The sequence below is a fragment of the Cynocephalus volans genome, chromosome 3, assembly GCF_027409185.1.
Source record: "Cynocephalus volans isolate mCynVol1 chromosome 3, mCynVol1.pri, whole genome shotgun sequence".
Taxonomy (NCBI): domain Eukaryota; kingdom Metazoa; phylum Chordata; class Mammalia; order Dermoptera; family Cynocephalidae; genus Cynocephalus; species Cynocephalus volans.
In genome coordinates this window covers 133,908,247-133,928,010 of record NC_084462.1, presented here as the reverse complement: position 1 = coordinate 133,928,010, position 19,764 = coordinate 133,908,247, and the positions used below count along the sequence as shown (strand labels likewise).

General features: G+C 34.2%; 1 protein-coding gene across 1 annotated transcript in view; it reads left to right on the top strand.

Moving 5' to 3' along the window:
• Positions 1 to 19,764, top strand: part of MAP4K5 (mitogen-activated protein kinase kinase kinase kinase 5) — a 106,655-nt gene that overhangs the window by 38,509 nt on the left and 48,382 nt on the right. The window contains exons 4-6 of the mRNA XM_063088839.1: positions 12,664 to 12,754; positions 13,225 to 13,289; positions 16,805 to 16,860. Of these exons, the coding sequence (XP_062944909.1) occupies positions 12,664 to 12,754; positions 13,225 to 13,289; positions 16,805 to 16,860 (212 nt within the window). The remainder of the gene's footprint in view (positions 1 to 12,663; positions 12,755 to 13,224; positions 13,290 to 16,804; positions 16,861 to 19,764) is intronic.

The window sequence follows — 19,764 nt, the reverse complement described above, 5'->3', positions numbered from 1 at the left end:
GCTGTAAAATTTTTGTGGGGAATCAGTGGCTTCTTAGTATTGTCAGTAAAGACACAGTAGATGGGTTTTTTTTCACATTTTTTGGAAAGATTTATGGGAATATTCAGGTCAAAAATATGATGGTATGCTAATGAATTTTCCCAGTAGTCAGTTCAGATACTTCAAATAATTCTAACACAGCTGTATTTCAAAAATGAATTCTTAACTGTATTTAGCAGCTTTTAAAAAATTGCATGAAAGCCAGTATAATACAAAGGTGCATCCTTGTATTGATTTAACAGATGAGCTGGTTTAGAATTGTATTTAGACATGAAAGGATAATTATTTGCCAGTATGGCTTAGAAAAACCCTTATGTCTGGTAAAACATAAACAAGACTTTTTTTTTTTTTAAGTAAGTGAAATCTCAGCTGTAAACTTAATAGTACTTTTTTCCTACAGTTAAAAATAGGATATTAAAGTTTATTCTAATTTCAGAGTCCCAAATTATATTACAGGTTTACTGACATGCCCCTGGCAATTTAATTTTGTAATATCATATTCAAAATTTTAAGGAAAGAGACTGCTTTAAAGGCTCTTTCTAATAGTCATAAAAATGCTAAAGTAAGCTTTGGAGTTAACAATAAAAATAGATTAGCACAGAGAATTGCTTTTTTAAATTAGCCACAAAAATAATTATAAAAGAAAATGAAGTCAGCGTTCCTCCATGTGTCCCTATATTCTTGTTGTGCTTTGTATGCACAAGCAAATGGTTATTTTCAGGAATGACATATCCATTTCTATCTCATTTTTGTAGTACATACTTATTAAAAATAGGAGTCTTCAAAAAGTTCATGGAAGGATTCACATTATCTTTTAATTCATCTTTCCATGAACATTTTGAAGTGCACTTGTATAGTAAACATCTTTAAAATGGTGATATTAAATTGACTTACTGGTGATTAACATTGAAAATGATACCAGTAATACCATTGTGAATTTTAGTTGCATTTTTAATCTCTTTAGTCAGACATCAGGAATGCCCCAGAAAAGCAGGCGGATTTTATAATGATGCATGCCATCGTGTTTCCCTGTCTTATGTCTGAGTTTCAGCCTAACATCTAAATCGTTTTACAGATGCTAATTTTGCTCAACAAGTCTATAGATAGCGGTGGCTAGCAGCTGGAGCAGGAGCAGAATTCCTGGGAAAACTGACCATAAGAAACCTACCTTCTCTTCTCCTCTCTCCTCTGCTCCCATTATCCCTCATTTATAAAAGTGAAACTATACAATTGTATTTTAATCTTATGCAAATTACAGTTTGTTAAACTCTGTGAGCTTTGCTTACAGGGATGGAATTTAATAAAATCACTGCCCAGGTGATTAATGTAATATATTTTTGTTTGCTTACTTGTTTTTTTAAAATGTTAATTTGGAAATGTTCATTAAATAGTCTTATATTTTTTAATAAAATAACAAATAATGTATTTCCTTAGACAGTTTTCAAAAGTAAGTGTGAATCTTGAACATCATTGAGTAGGTGTTTAAGACTTTTCTTACATTCCAAGAAGTACTTCATACTATTTCCTGAAAGTATAAGCAGAGAAAGTAAAGTAAATCAAAAAGTCAGGAAGTGAGTAAATATTTAAATAGCCATTAGTTTGTCTTAGGAATGTTCTTGAAAGAAACCCGAAGGTGGGTGCGATGGACACTGTCCTATTTAATTAACAAATAGGACAAGTGTCAGCTATTCTGGTTAAGTGGTATGTTCTTGCTTTTCAGAATTTCTCTTTAAAAATCTAACAATCTTGATTTTTGAAAATAATCTGTAATGTGAAATATTTATGCCCTATCTTCACTATTTGGACAGTTAAAGTCTGAATTGATGGAAAATGTTAATTTGAGGGCACAAATGCACACCAAAAATGTTCTGTTATTGGTTTTAAATAATAGGTACAGAAAACTTATAAGGTTAAATAGAAATTTGTGCCATTTGGTAGGTAACAGCTCTAGATTACTGTTTCCCAATTTGCCTTGAACACAAGATAAAATTGAAATGAAGATACTTTTTGGTTACTGTGTAGTAAAAAAGGGTGACCTTCAATGTCAAATTCTAAATTAATAAATTTAAAACTGATAGAGATTTTCTCTCTGGGTGAGTTTTCAGAATCTAAATGGGCATCCCAAAGAAAATATGTTGTTAGAAATGACTTTTCTATCTATTAACATTTCTCTATTCATTTTGCTCAATGGAAAAAAAAAGTCATTTCCTTATTACCAACCAAAACAAACAAATTCACAAGAATGCCCCTATTGTGTCACTATATTTTTCATGTACTTGGGAAATTCAACTGATAGAATATTTAGCATTGGATTAATTGGTTTTCTGAAAATAACATTTCCTAGCAGCACAGTGAGCTACAACTAAAATTAGTTTTCCCTTTGGTATCTATCTTTAACGTTGATTCATTTCATGAACTTCAGAAATGTATTTAGTATTTACTAGTGCAGAAAGCTTTTGCCATTGCTTAATATTGCAGATGTTAATTAGAAGATTTAATTTTTGCAGTGCAATTTTGCTGTAAATGATATAAAAACTTTTAGGTTACTGAATATTTTTTAAATATGTTTTTAAGAGTGTGTTTTTTAAATTTAAACATTCAGCTAAAGTGAAATGATTAAATTAGACTATCCTCATAATTAAAAATTTATTTTAATAAAAAGCAGATATCATAAACTTTACCATCTTAACCATTTTAAGTGTATGGTTGTAGTGTTAAGTAATTTACATTGCTGTGAAACAGATCTTCGGCACCTTTTCATCTTGCAAAACTGAAACTCTGTGTTAGTTAAACAACTCCTCTTTGCTCCCTCCCCACACCCGTTAGTCACCACCGGTCTACTTTCAGTATCTATTAATTTGACTACTTTAAATTCTTCATATAAGTGGAATCATACAGTATTTGTCCTTTTCTGACCAGTTTGTTTCACTTAGCATAATGTCCTGAAGGTCCATCCAGGTCGTAGCATGTGACAGGATTTTCTTCTTTTTAAGGCTGTATAGTTTCCATTGTATACAAGCCTACTTCAAAAAGTTCATGGAAAGATTCTTTTAATTCTATTTTTTCCACTAACTTTCTGAAGTACCCTCGTATATTCCACATTTTATTTATCCAGTCATAGTCAATGAACATTTGGGTTGCTTCTACCTCTTAGCTATCATGAATAGTGCTGCTATGAACATAGGCATGCAAATATCTGCAAGACCCTTGTATTAGTCCTTTTTTGTGTTGCTATAACAGAATACCTGAGACTGGTGATTTATGAAGAAAAGAGGTTTATTTGCCTCACAATTCTGGGACAGCTGCATCCGGTGCAGGCCTCAGACTGCTTCTACTCCTGGCAGAAAGCAGCAGGCAGCCAGCCTGCGGTACAAGGCAAGAGGAATGGCGGAGGTGTAAGGCGAGCTGCCAGTGTCCTTTAAACAGCCAGCTCTTTCAGGAACTAATAAAGCTACAACTCACTATCTACCCCTCCATGCCCCCCCCAGAGGACATTAATCTATTCATGAGGGATCCTCCCCCCATGACCCAAACAGCTCCCAGTGCTGCCACATTGGGGGGATAGCATATCCAAACTGTATCGACGCTGTTTTTATTTATTTTGAATAAATACCTAGAAGTGGGATTATTGGATCACACGGTAGTTATATTTTTAATGTTTTAAGGAACTACCATACTGTTTTCTATAACAGTTGCACTGCTTTACAATCTCACCAGTAATGAGTGCACAGGGGTTCTGACTTCTGCATATCCTTGTCAACAGTTGTTATTTTCTGTTTCCTTAATAGTAACCATCCTAATGGATGTAAAGTGATATCTCATGGTTTTGATTTGCATTTTCTGACTAGTGATGTTGAACATCTTTTCATGTGCTTATTGGCCATTTGTATGTCATCTTTGGAGAAATGTCTGTTCGAGTTCTTTGCCCATTTTCTAATCAGCTTATTTGATTTTTTGTTGGTTGTAGTGTTGGGAAAATGCCAAAATAATTTTCTCATAAGCCTGTTTTGTCCTTGAAGTAATATTTTGTCTTTGAAACAATATTTGCTTGTTACACTAGTCTGGCCTCTAATCACTACTTGCATTTTTGGCTTCTGTAACCAAGCTCATTTATCTGCACAGACCACATATGCTAGCCTAGTGAATGCTGAGAAAAGCAAAAAACAAGGAAAAAAACCCTGGAAGAGTCCACTTAAAAAAACTTTGTGAGATCTGAACTCAGGGTCCAGATTTCCAAGCATTAGCTTGTCTGGGCCTGCTGGCGAAATAAAATACCTGTCTCTCCTGCTCTCTGAGTGCTGGCTGCTTCTTTGTCCAGTCCATTTCCACAACAGTAAGAGTTCTTTATATATTCTAGATATTAGCCTCATAAAATATATGATTTGCGAATATTTTCTCCCATTCTGTAAGTCACCTTTTAATTCTGTAGATTGTGTCATTTGATGAACAGAAATTTTTAAATTTGATGTCTCATTTACCCTTTTTTGCTTTTGTTACCTATGCTTTTGTTGTCATATCCAGAAATCATTGCCAAATCAAGTGACACAAAGCTTTTCCTTTATTATTTCTTCTAGAAGTTTGATAATTTGGGGTCTTATGTTTAGGTCTGTAATTCATTTCGAGCCAATTTTTTTTTTTTTCAGTTTGTCAATATTATTTTTTTTTACATTCTAAGATGATGCAGAGCAATTGGGGGGGAGGAGGAGAAGGGGAAGGGGAAACGAAATAGGGTAGGAGAAGGAGGAAGGAGGGAGGGCATGGTTGAGACCCGTGGCACCCCCCTCATTCCTGCAGGGGAGACCAGGGGACTCCCAGTGGTGGCTTGGTCATTGCTGGGCTGGATGCAGATGTTAGGGGGATGTGGATGAAGCCCTCGGCCCCCTACTGACCTAGCTCTGAAGACCAGGGGACTTACAGTGGTGGCTCAGTGGTCATCACTGGGTTGGTTGCAGGTGTTGAGGGGGCGTGGCCAGGGCCCATGGCCCCTCCCCACCCCTGCTCAGGAGCCTGGGGCACCTTCTGTGGCATCTCAGTAGTCATCACTGGCCTGGTTGTGGGTGTTGGGGGCATGGCTAAGGCCTCCAGCCCTTCCCGCTACCTGGCTTATGAGCCCAGGGTGCTTCCAGTTCTTCTAGGTTTTATAGGTGTTCTTTGGTGATGTTAGACCTTTACTAGTTAATATCAGACTTTGTTTCTGGTCTGTGGGTATTTTGTTTTTTATTTTAGTTCTGTGTTGGATTATTTGTTATTCCCACCACTTAAACTCTGCACTGGAACTAATTTGTTGTCCTTTGCTTCTAAAATGGGGGAAGCTCCTGGGGGACCAGTACTTGGGCCCTGTAGTTAAGCTAAATTGCTGCTTTGCTGCTGATCCCTGGGGAAAGTTTTTGTGCAGCTCAGATTTTAATGGTTGGCTTTGTAGGTACTTCCCCTAGTCTCATGAGATCTGGTACACCTGGGTTGTGTAGAAACTCTGGTCCGGACCTGAGTCTTTTCAGTAAACTGCTCCCCCTGCAGTTCTGTATTCCTTACGAGTCTACACAGAATAGGGCTGTGCTGATTGGAGGGCAGATCAGCTGTCCTTGCTGTGCCCTGTGTTCCTCCCAGTGGGCCCATCTCCCCCACCACCTGTATTCCAAACACTTCCCATGGGACTGGCAGTGTACTTCCCTTGTGATGACTCACTGGCCTCTGAGTGGCTCTTTTTTCAGTTGTTGTGGCTCCTTGCTCCTGTGTGGGTCCATTGGAATCCTGTTAGTGGTCTTGCTGGCCTGAGGGCCACGAAGGCCTTGTTCTCCCCTGCCACCTCCAAGCAACTTCATACAAAGGACACAGCTGCGGCTTTTGCCAGCTCTTGCTCCGTATGCTAACCAGGACCAGCCTTGAAACAGCTGGGGCTCAAAATGGTGGGAGTGATCCTTTCTTTCTCTCATCATGGCTTCTTCCGCCTTCATGAACTCTATAGATCTCTCTTCCTCTTCCCCTGAGCTCTAGTGGCCCCAGCTTGGATGTCGTTGCTTTTTAATAGTTGTAAGTTGGTTGATTTGTGGGAGAGAGTGACACTGGGGACCTTCTATTCCACCATCTTGACCAAAAGTCTCTTGGGTCAATTTTTATATACAGTTTAAGGTAAGGGTCCAACTTCATTCTTCTGAATGTGGGTATCGAGTTTCCCCAGCCGTATTTGTTGAAGAGACTGTCTTTTCCCCATTGAGCTGTCTCAATTGAAGATCATTTGACTATATACATGAGAGTTTTTTCTGGGCTCTTTGTTCTGTTCCATTAGTCTATATGTATGTCTTTATGCCAGTACTATACCATTTTGATTTCTGTAGCTTTTAATATGTTTTGAAATCAGGAAGTGTGAGTCCTCCGACTTTGTTCTTTTTCAAAATTATTCTGGCTATATACAGGGTTTCTTGAAATTCCAACTTTCTTTGTCCTTTTTTTTTTTTTTTTTTTTTGGTGGCTGGCTAGTATGGCGATCCAAACCTGTGACCTTGGGGTTATAAGGTTGTGCTCTGGTCCCTTGAAATGCCATACAAATTTTAGGATGATTCTTCCCTATCTCTGTAAAAAAAAAAAAAAAAAAAAAAAAAATGCCATTGAGGCTTTCATAGGGATTGTGTTGAGTCTGTATATTGCTTTGGGTAGTATCAACATTTTAACAATCTTAAATCTTTCAATCCATGAACATGGATTGTCTTTTAAAATTTATTCCAGCAGTGTTTTATAGTCTTCAGTATACAGGTTTTTTACCCTTTTGGTTCAGTTTATTTCTGTGTATTTTATTAATTTTGATGCTATTGTAAGTGGAATTGTTTTCTTAATTTCCTTTTCTGATTGTTCATTGTTAGTATATGGAAACAAAACTGATTTTTGTGTGTTGATTTTATATCTTGCAGTTTCGCTGAATTTGTTTATTAATTAACAGATTTTTTTGTGGAATCTTTAGGGTTTTCTACATATAAGATCATGTCTTCTGTGAATAGAGATATTTTTACTTGTTCCATCCTAATTTGGGTGCCTTTTAAATGATTTTTAATGAATGGGCAATGCTTACACTATATTGTTAAGTGAAAATAGTCTGTGAAACTGTTGACTATGAGTCCAATTTGTGTATATGTTCGGAGGGGCCTCATAACTATATACTTACATAGTTACAAGATTGGAAGAAAACATCAAAATGCTAATGGTGGGTGTCTCTGGATGGTGGATTTATGGATGACTTTTATTTTATTTTTTATATTTTTCTACATTGGCTGACTTTTCCAAGATAGATATATTAATGTGGATACAACAATACAGAATAAAACATAGAGGTTATTTTTAGCTTAAAAAATTGCAGTTTCCATTATTGATGCCCACATAAGATAGACATGTTTTTAATGGTTTTCTGTTAAATCTTATTAATAACTAGAGGATTCAATTAGGAGTTATAATTCAGAAGCGTCATGTTAATTTTAATACATGGTCAATGAAGTAGAAATACAGTAGATATAAATAGCATAAACTAGTTGATATTTGATAAAATAGCAAATAGAAAATCTTGCTCAGTAGTATACTTTTTGTGGAAAGATTAAAATATGTTAACTTTTTGAAAGTTCGGTATAGAATGTTAGAGGATATTTTTCTACTGTTATCAAGCATATAGCCTTCCCCAAAACATTGTTACATGAATGGAAGAGAATTTTAGGGGTTTAGGAGACAATAGGTTTTGGACTTTAGAGTAACAGCTATCCACATAATTACAGATATTGGTTTAATTAGTTACCTCAATATTAAATCCATGATCTAGTACATATTATTGGAGGGTGGGGTGTGATGAATATTACTGTCTTTCATCTTTCCAGAACAAGATTTTTTAATGCCTAGTTCTTTCCTTCCTTCCTTCCTTTCTAAACCTGAGTGTATTTTGCTTTTAATAATTTCCCATGGGTGGGGGGGGGAGGGAGGAGGGAGGGAGGTTTTGGTGATGGGCAACAATAATCAGCCACAATGTATATCGACAAAATAAAATTTAAAAAAAAAATAATAATTTCCCAAGTACTGTATTTTAGGAGTCATTCAATTGCAAGAAATCCTTAAGAGGGTATTGAATCCAAATGTAATCCAAAGTACCCTCGTACGTAAGGGGTGCAACTGACTTATTCCAGTTTATCCCCAGAGTGTGAAAGCTTGAGCCCTTTATGTCAGTCTGCCAGTAATATCAGGAATCCCTAAAGTTCTAGTCTGTTGCCTTCCAAGGCTTCTACTCTTTCCTTATTACGTTTTTACAAGTGTATTGAGTGTGACATTAATAGAGTCTAACTTGATTCTATTTCAATGAACTGATTGTAGCAGAAGCATCTGGTAGCTAAATAAACATTGGCATTGGCTAATTGTATTCAAGGCTAAGAAACTTGGAGCAAAGACCAGCCCCCCAAAGTGACCCCAGATATTAAAGCTGTATCTTCATCTGGTAGCATATTTTGGAGGGGGTGTTGCTGCCCACACCAGTTAAAAGTATAGTTTAGAGTTGCAGTGTGCTGCTAGGCAGGAGGGGCTTAGGAACAAGGGGCAGTAGTAGAGTTTGTCCACCAGAAAACTTAGCCTTCAGGATCTTGCAGTACTTACTACCCTTATTAGCAAATCTCTTTCTAAATATCAGCCTTGAAACACTATGGTAGAGGCTGCAATCACTGCTCTAGTGGTCATTGAACCTGCTAAACTTGAACACTGACACAGTGGTTTTTCAAAAAAAAAAAAAAAAAAAACCCACAAATTCCCAGTGTCAATACCATAAAGAACCCAGTGTGCTATAACTAATATCTGCACTTCTCAGTTTATCTTTACAGCTATCTCCTAGGGCTCAAGCCAGTCTTGGGAGCTTTTAATCATTGAATTATCATTTGAATTAGGACTGGTTCCAGTGTCTACCATCTCACACAGAGCTACTACCCCTCTTGGCTCCCCATGGATTCCCTTGCTAGCTGAAGGAGTCACTCTTTTTTCCCAGGCGTATCAGATGGAGTGTAATAACTCCTTGTCTCTCTCTTTCTCTCACTTGTACATCCCTTAAAGAGCCCAAGGTACTCAGTGTCTGGCCTCAGTGATTCCCAGCTATTTCTGCTTATGCTTTGGTGTAACCAAAATTTCCCTTTTCAGAGAGAAAGAAAAAAAATACCCACACATTCAATCCCTAGTGCATTTTTTCCTTCCTATATAAGGACATAATCAACAGCCCAGTTTTCAGCAGGACATCTTTAGGAACCTTAGCCACAGTCATTCATGGACTCTTACTCTAGTATTCCACTTTCAGTGTAATTCTGCTGGTAACTGACAACCGACTAAGTCTCCGTGGTTCAAATTTTCAAGAGACCAAATGGGATTAACTCACGCGGGGGCTATGGATTAGTTATTTTCAGATCAATTGTCCACACTGGTGCCTTCAGTAGGTAGAAGATTACATGGCACAAACAGTAGTTCCTACTGGGTGGATGTAGATTCTCTTAGGGGTATTATGGACAGGCTGAAAGTGGTTAGTCCTTTAGAATAAAGTGACATTAACACAAACAGGAAAGTCAGGAAGAAAAATTTGTTTTTAAGGGAAGATATCAGGGCATATTAAATTCAAGTTAGTAGCAAGACATACAGATGAAAATAATAGGTACATGATGAGAACTGAAGATAAGGGGCTCTGGTTGTCAACTAGTCTCATCCTTCCATTGCCAGAATATGAAGAATGAAACATCTCTTCTTTGAGAAAATAACTTCTCAGAACCCATTTATACATGAGCAACAGAGCTGGAACCTACAGGCCTCTGAGGCCTTTGAACCTAGTGGATTTTATGCCATATCTCTGTAAACATTAATCTGGCATCACCCAATTAGAAAAATAAAATAGATTATTCAGATTTCAGATCATTTTGACAAGGTTGATGTAGGCCATCAAAGAATAGCTACATCTGTGATAGATAATTATGTTTAGCTTATCTGCCTGTCAGGATTGCCTACAAAAACCTTATCTTTATGTAAGCTGTTCCATGGTACAATTTCAGTTCGTAGATTCTAACCCCTTTGCATTAAAGCTTAAAACAATAGTGAAATAGATATATGAAGAATATATCCAGAAGTGGAGTTTACTCACCAAATTGTGTATATTAAAGAAGGCACAACCCCCAAATATCTGAATTATTAATGACCTGTGCTTGAGAATTCTTGTTTCCTGCTGCAGCTGTAAAAAGCTATTGCTTATTCTCACCAAAGGCCCACCTTTCCTGGTAGAAACCTCACGTAACCGCTGCTGGGAGCATAGTTATGGGGTGGAACTCAGAGCTAATTTTCCCAACTAGTGGTTTGTTGCTAGTAGTATTATTTCAGCCATATTATTAACTTTTACAGGTCAGTTTAAGAATTTGCACACCAGTAAGAAGTTAGGCACCATAAGTGAAGTTACTCTTGTGAGAAAATCTGTTCTAAATCCCAGCCTTAACTGAAGAATTTTTCAGCACAACTCAGATATAAGACTTCTGTACACATTTAAAAGTGAGTAGGTGGGAATACAAAAAATAGCATATAGTAACAAAGTTTAGGTGCTTCTTTACTCTTTTTTTTATAATTCAGGACTTCTTGTTAAAATGAAGGATGGGCTAGAATTTAACCAGTTGGAAATTAGCGTGTGTAAAGAATAAATTTTAATGCTATAATGGAAAAGGCTCAGATGGAGGAGTGAGCTAAAAGGAGAAACAGTATTCTCGTGCCCATGAACGGACACAGAAAGCAGTGCCTTCCTCTACACCTGGGTGGGCAGAATTTTTCTGTTACTTTCAGGGCTTACTCACTGCTTCTGCCTAAATTGATAATGAGGAACATGAGATGACCTTCTGTTTAGATTATCTCCATTGATCCCCTTTCATTGGCAGACTGTTAAGAAATAAATTTTCAATTGTTAAAGTTGACATTATGCATTTATGTTTAAGGTATATGTAACTATTTATGTAATACATGTTTTTCCAGATTACAAATACAAGCTGGATTATCTTTAAAGATTTTACTTGGACTTTTATTCAGTTAGAAGATTGCACCCTCATTTGACTTACTTAATCCTTTAAAATTGTTAATACTAAATCCTACCAGTTAATGAATTATCAGTTAATGTTTACATGAGATGCTGTTGGAGTTCCTTAGTGAGTATAAATAAATTTGGTGTACAATAGCTAAACTAAATATGTATTTAAACCATATCAATAATGATTGATTCTTTAAAAGGTATTTATGGCATGGCAAAATATTTAAAGCTTTGTTCTGGCTCTCAATTGAAAGAGTTGGAGATAAAAATTGGGAAATATCTCTGATTTGAATGAAGATTCTGTTTATCTGTGGCCTAATTTCTGAGTTTTTCCTTCTTGGCCTTATATGTTTTTCTAAAATGACTTTGAGTTACAGCCAGAATATATCTGGACATCACTGATTTTAAACGTGAAGTTATTTTTCAAAAGACCACTGTAAAACAATATCTAATGAAAAATACTTTATAATGATATCCTAACAAGGAACTCTTTCATTAGTTATCTTTCTCAGTTTCAAACATATAGTAATATTGCTGTTTTATTTACTCTGTGTCAAATGTGCTAAAGGTACTCTGTGCATTACCTCTTTCTCAGCATTCCCAACAGAGGAACTTGCATAATCAGAAACATGGGGGTGCCCAAGAATTTGTTACAAAAATGGTCAGCAACCTGATATTAGTGAAAATAGGGAATGTTTGGGAAAGTGGTAGATAACGAAGCTAATATGGTGGAATAAATCCAGATGCCACTTAACAGATGAAATTGTGGCTGAGAAGGGGGTTAAATTGCCCAAAATACAGTGAATATATGAGCTGGGATTTGAGTCCAGGTGTGTCTAATCCAGAATTCATCTCTTAACTTCTGCATTATACTGCCTTTACATAATGCACATGCAATCATTTTATCAACTCATAAACTTCTTTTACTGAAATAAACACCATTTTCATGTAAAATGGAATTTAATGGTGACAATACTATTCTAGGCAATATTCTCATAATAACCATAACATTCCCATAAATAACCAATATTTTATTTTAATATAACTTTTTTTAGTTAAACAACTCAAACAAGTTTGTGATAGTCAAGTTAGAAAATACAGATCAAAAAAGAAGTAAAATTTCTTTTAATTTTACCACACAGTCATAACCATTTCATATGTTTTTTGAAATACTTTTTCTGTGTACTATGTACTTAAGTAATATATACAAAATTTCCCTTTTTCACTTAATATATCATGAACATATTTTTATATCAAAACACATTTTTAACTATATTATAGTATCTGTAACTGTACCGTTATTCAACCATTCTTTCAATGTTAAACCATACTGTAGGGAACATCTGTCTCTTTGTGTGTATCTCCTTCAGAAAAAAATTTTGATGCAACTGAGGGTTCGAAGATTTTAATTAAGGCTTCTAACTTTGTAGAAGGAATGTTCCAGCTTACAGTGTCATCAAAGTACTGATAATGCCTAATTCCTCATCTCTAACATTTATGGTAAAGTTTTCCTTTGTTCTTCCCATATATAGAGATTTTGAGTAACATAATGCCCAATTTATTTTGTTTTTCAGGAGATGATTTTTCTTTGATTCAACAAGAAATATTTATGGTTAAAGAATGTAAACATTGCAACATTGTTGCCTACTTTGGGAGCTATCTCAGGTAAAAAAAAAAAAAAAAAAAAAAGCATCTGCTTTCTCTCTATTTTATATTCTCTTTGCTACTACTCTCCCTCCCTTTCATGTAAGTGATATTATATTTGTAAATTTTTAAAATTATGTTGTCCAAAGTGCTAAAATTTCCAGATTTTTTAAAAATCATCTTCCCTGTTATATTAATAATGATACCTCCATGTATACAGTTGTGCTTGTCTGGCAACTTTAATGAAACATTATGAATGATTAACTAAGTGTTTTAACTTATAAAACTGATCATATTTTAAACCACTTAAGATGAGAACAAAACTGAAATTAATATGCTTTTCTGTATATTGAAGAGAGATTGCCATGGCAGTTTTCTGTTATACTCTGCAATCCATTCTGAACTTTGATGTGCTGAAGAGTTGAGAGCTTTATAGTATTTCAGTGATTGAGAATTATAGCTAATATAATTTTCTTTCTCTTTCATATTAGTCGGGAAAAACTGTGGATTTGTATGGAATACTGTGGTGGTGGATCACTTCAAGATATTTACCATGGTACTGTTACTTTGACTTTACATTTTAAAACCAGCTTAACTTTAATGACTGTTGTTTGACATTTTCAGTTAATAAGGGAAATTAATAGGTACATTTACTGTTTTATATTCTTCTGTTCTGTTCCTGGAGTACTGCATAAAAGAAATCTAAGGGTTTTTTTTGTTAGTTATTCAATTAAATTTGCCTGAGCCTGAATTGAGGAATCCAAAAGTATTTGTGCAATCTAAATTTTGCTTTTTAGGTGTCTCTAGGAAAGTGTTTTATCTACAAATGAAACTACCTAAACTTCCTTGTAAGAATTGAAATGCAAAGGGTAACTCACATAAAGGAAATTATGTTTGTCTTAGTAACTTAACCTGTTAACCAGAAAAGCAATTTACTACTTGTTACTATAATATTTTTATATTAAAATATATAGTTTTTCTTAAAAATTGGAGTATTTTATTTAGCATTCTGTTAATTTAGGCAATTTTCTAAGTTGGATTTGACTTTGTTAATACTATTTAGAAATAGTTTTAGTTTTGACTCTATAGTTTAGCTTCTGATTTGTTTTGTTGTTGACAATTTCTTGAATTTCTAGAATTTATGAGACTAAACATGGATCCTTATAAAATAATTTTTCTTTTCCTTGTTTAACATAGATATGGTATAGGAAAACTTGCATTGCAACTATGCATAACTTATTGTTCTGAATTATGTGAAGTATTTTAAAACTCTGTGTGTGTGTGTGTGTGTGTGTGTGTGTGTGTGTGTGAGTGAGAGAGAGAGAGAGAGAGAGAGAGAGAGAGGGAGAGAGAGGGAGAGAGAGAGAGACTGGCTGGCACAGGGATCTGAACCTGTGCCCTTAGTGTTATAAGGCAGTGCTCAACCAACCGAGCTAACTGGCCAGTCCTTTTTTCAAAATTTTTTTTGCTGATATCTTTATATTGGAAAGCTTACCAAATTTTAGTCATGCAGTTTACAAAAGCAGCCACAGTAAATGTAAAAACAGCAGTGTTATTCCATAAATGTCAATCAGTAGATCACTGGTTAAATAAACTACACTGTACCTATACTATGGAATACTGTGCAGCACTTAAAAAGATGAAGTAGCTTCATATATATTGACTTGAATATATCTGCTTAAGAATATGTATAGCATAGTTGATCATACTTAGGCTATTAAATATTATATTTTTATAAGTATGCATATGAATGTAAATGCATAGCAAAATGAAAGGATACATACCAAACTGATAAATCATTACCTGTAGGGGTGGGAAAGCAGGTCATAATATTCTGAAATAGAGTAAAAATGTATTGATATATTACTTAATTATAAATTTAAGAATATAATACTTACCTAATTTTGTCACAACCAATAACCCATAGCAAAAAAACAGTCCTGACTAATGCTTGAGCTCTGATCACTGCCTCTTTATTTTAAAAAAGTTTAACACTGCATAAATATTACAGATACACAAAACATTATGATTTAGACTACCTCTTAAAAGTTTTTAAAATAAAAACTAATCCCATTTTTTTAAAAAAAGAGAAATGTTTTATTCTCTTATTTAGTAGTCTTTCATGTTCTTATATATTGTAACATACTAAAATGACTATTTTCTTTATTTTACTGTGTTGATTTTAAAGAACTATTAGTAGCAAACAGCTCTCTGTCACTTGACGTAAAACTCTCTCCTATGATTTTATTAAGAATTATGATATTTTATATGAAATGTTTTTATTTAATAATTATAATTTTTATCCATTCACACATTTACAAAATGTGAATCCTTAAGAATATAGATAAAATCAAAGGAAGGGAAATTAGAATACTGAAGAGATATCTGCACCCCCTTGTTTATTGTAGCACTCTTCACAATAACCAAAATATGGAGTCAACCTAGTGCCCACCAATAGATGAGTGGATAAAGAAAATTTGGTATATATACACAATGGAATACTACTCAGCCATGAAAAAGAGTGAAAGCCAGTCATTTGTAGCAACACGTATGAGCCTGGAAGACATCATATTAAGTGAAATAAATCAGGCACGGGAAGATACATATTGCATGTGCTCCCTCATATGTGGGAGCTAAAAAATAATAAGTTGGACTTTTTGAAGTAGAGAGTAGAATTGTGGCTACTAGAGGCTAGTAAGTGAGTGGGGGATGGGAAGAGGTTGGTTGATGGGCAGAAGATTGCAGCTAGATAGGAAAAATGAGTTTTGGTGGTGTGTTATAGTGCTAGGCATCTATAATTAACAATAATTTATGTATGTTCTCAAATGGCTAGATGAGAAATCAAATGTTCTCATTACAAATGATAAAATGTTGTGATGATGAATATGCTAATTGCCCTCATTTGATCATCACACAATGTATTACATGTATCGAAATATAACTCTGTACCCCACAAATAAGTACAATGTGTCGATTAAAAAATAAATTCCTTTATTTAAAAAATTAAATTTAGAAAAATGAATATAGATAAAATCAAACTATATAAGTGGCATTTTTTACTACTTTCCCTTTTAAGTTTAAAGAATATGTTTGAGACATTAATGTTATTTCTTCATAAAATTTCTACTTTTTATTATTAAAAACTGATATTTGTTGAATCTAAGAAATATTCATCCCTGTAAATAGTGTACTAGAAGCATAGTAATCAAGAGCATCTATACTTATAGATAATGTTAATAATGTGGCTTCCCTTCTTTTACTACTATTCCATCAATTTACTAAGCATCCAAATTTTATGTTCCTGAGTAGGTGTAGATAAGCAGTGATTAAAATATGCAATAAAATATTTCTCTATGTAAAGATTGCATATAAGTACCTGATTGGGTTTCATTGTCAGCAGACAACAGTCCAGATTTTCTCTCATGGTGTTAAAAGGCATAGATTCAAAGCCTCTAGTTGGGTACTTGCATACGAAGGATTTTGTATTTCATATTAGTGAGAGATCTGGTTGCCAGACGTGACCTGGTTACTTTTTAAATTCTTAGATAAAGTACTGGATCAAGCCTCCCTGTTTTGATAGGTGTGGTAAAGAATTATACTAAAGAAATATCTTGACCTTTATAAAAGTATATGATGCTTTTCAGTATATTTCAACAACCAGTCTCTTTATGGTTCTCTACTTCTCTATATAACTGTAATTAGTTATGTATGTTTATCCAGTTTCTTGGCTTTATTTTTGAAAAATTGTTCAGGATTGAGATCATGTCCATTGTTTTCTATAAAACTTCCTGTGATGCTTAGTACTATGCTTTGCACATAATGGGTGCTTAATATTTTCACTGATCCAAGTTGTTATGGAGTAAATCTTTTATTTTTAAAGTACATTTTAAAATTCTTAATGTTACCTTTTGTATTTGTTTCTTGATTACAAAAATAATATATGCTCTTGGTCAGAAGAGAAGTCATCCAGCTGTATATACAGAAGTTTTATAATAGTTTGTCATTATTAAAGAAGACAGTTTTTAACCAATATTTCAAATGTATAACAATGTGGTCTCTTTTTCTTTCTAGTTACTGGACCATTATCAGAATTGCAAATAGCCTATGTATGCAGAGAAACCTTACAGGTACTACATTTGCTTCTGTAGTTGGAAAGCATTTCTAATTTCAGAGCTGGTAACTATAAAATGCTGGTCTACCAAAAAGCGAAAGGGTAAACCAAAATGATTTTTCTTCTACCCTCTCATATTAAAATTCTGTGAAACTAGTTATTCCTTTCATGAATGAGTCACAGGAAATCATTTAAGCTGATGCTGATATACACAATGGTCTTATGTGGTGTTCTACTTTAATGCTGATATATACCATGGTCATGTATGGCATTCTACTTTGTAGCACTTGGCCCTAAATTGCTACAAAGCTAAGGAAAGCCATAGGTGTCAGTTGTAACAAATTGTCTAAGCTTTCTCTTCAAGTTTTATAGCAGTAAAAGGAATCTCTTTCATAACAGTAAGGGTTTTTACCATTTCTCCCAAAATGAATTATATTTGCACACTAATAACCCAGAGTGTTATCTGGAAACCCTAGTTTATGTGATATTAATAAGTGTCATTGATAGCAGAATCCCTTTTTATAAGTTTGGTTAACATTGCATTAAACAAAAGTTTCTTTGCTTCTTTAGGGCCAGTGAGAGCTTTTAGTATGCTACGGTAGATTGTGAATCTTCAATATAGGGGTATAGGATATGTGGCATTTCTCCCAATTTATTTATTTTTTCAGTCCCCTGAAAGAATACTTATTGAGAAAATTAGCAATTAACAATATTGTTCATATACTTTAAGACATTTAAATTAATAGGAGGGATAAGTCATAATGATCATGTTTTTTATTTTGGTAATTTACAACTAAAGATTGTTAATTGATGCTTCTATCCCTACATTTCCTAGATTGTGTAATTTGTTTCAAAGTGAAATTGATGTTCTATATGTTTTTCTTCCATATTTTAGAAACTGGGAGATTGACCTGATCTAAGAGAAAGCTCTAGTCAGTTTGAAAAGTGTTGGTTTCCACATGCTTTAAAAGACATACCATGCCAAATCTTATTATGAGATAAATGAAAATAAATTCTTCAGTATTTATGTACATGTGTGTATATATATTTCTGTAGTATTCACGTAACATAGAAATCTATTGTATCTACATAAAAGTCTAATACACTCAGCATAGAATAATTGACAAATTTTTTTTTTTATATTTTAATTTCCAAACTTTATTGTTTCTTCAAGTAATGGGCAGAATACTGAATGAAGTGAAAAACAAATACAAAAAACCTTAGATTTACACTCTGGCCCTGATATATGACCTTCACCTCATATGGTAATAGTTTCCCAAGTATAAAATGAGGCTTTGGAAGGGATGACTTCCAAGATTAGTTCCAATTTTAAAATTCTATCATGCTGACAGACTTCCACATCTGGTCAAGATGAAGTAAAAGGGAATAGATTTACAGTGCTACCCAAAATAATCAAACAAGGTAGGCAAAATATGTGAAATAATGGTTTTCAAGAAACTGAACATCAGATAATGAAGGACAGTGAGGCCTGAAAGGTAGGAAATGAATAAGGGAAGCCTTATGATTGCCCCAGTTTATGGCCTTGGGAAAGTTTCCAGGCCATGGTATAGAGAAGAAGAACCCAGGTGGGTTTTAGGGAGACCAAGGCAGGTAGAGTATTAAGGATAGAGTAATGGAGAATGCCTTAGAGAATTGGAGTATTTGTAAAAATCCAGACTATATAGTACCCAAAAAAGTAAAATTTACAATGTCTGGCATCCAATCAAAGATTGCCTGGCATGCAAAGAAGTATAATAAAGAGAAAATCAATAAAACCAACCCACAACTGACAGAGATGCTAGAAATAGCAGAGTAGGACATTAAAACAATTATAATAACTGTATGTGAGATGTTTAACAAGTTAAGTAAAGATATGAAAGTTATTTTTAAAAAGGCCCAAATCCAGCTTTTAGAGATAAGAACCACAATGTCTGATGGATTTAACAAAGGGTGGGATTAATGCCAGATTAGATACTGCAAAAAAAAATGTATTAGTTTGAATTTGAGGCCTAGCGATAGAAAATATCCAAAATGAAGCACAAAGAGAAATAATGATTTTTTTAAAAATGAAGCATATCATTAAGCTGTAGGACAATTTCAACTGGCATAATAGGTGTGTAATTGGCATTATTGGCATTCCTGAAAGAGAGAAGAGAAAAGGGGAGACAGAAGACAGTATTTGAAAAAAATGATGGCTGAATAATTTCCAAATTTGATGAAAATATTAACCACAAATCCAAAGCACTCAACAAACCCCAGGCACAAGAAACATGAAAAAAAAAAAAAAATCACACTAAGGCACATTATAGTCAAATTGCTGATTTGATAATGAGAAAATCTTAAAAGCATTCAGAACAAAAGGACATATTGTATACAAAAGAACAAAGACAGGGATAATGGCAGATTTATCATTGGAAACAATGCAGATGAAAAGACAGTGGAAAATCTAAGCTTTCCCTTCAAGCTTAAATTACTGAATAGAAAATGACAACCTAGAATTCTACACCTAGAGAAAATGTCTTTCAAAAACAAAGGCAAAATAAAGGTTTTTTCAGACTTATAAAAGCTGAAAGAACTAATCACCAGCAGACCCATCCTACAAGAATTGTTCAAGTAAGTTCTCCAGGAGGATTAAAATGACGTCAGAAGAAAATATAGATCTTCTCAAAGAAATGAAGAGCATACTTTTACCCATGGTAACCACATAGTTTAATATATAAGTAAATATATGTGTTTTCTTTCTTATTAGTTGTCCATTTAAAAGATTTTGAAGCAAAGCTAAGTACAATGTGTTGTGGAGTTTATAACATGTATAAATAAAATGTATCATAACAATAGAATATAGACCAGGAGAGGAGAGGTGGAATTATACTCTTACATGATTCTTATACCATAGTGAAGTGGTATAATATCAGTTGAA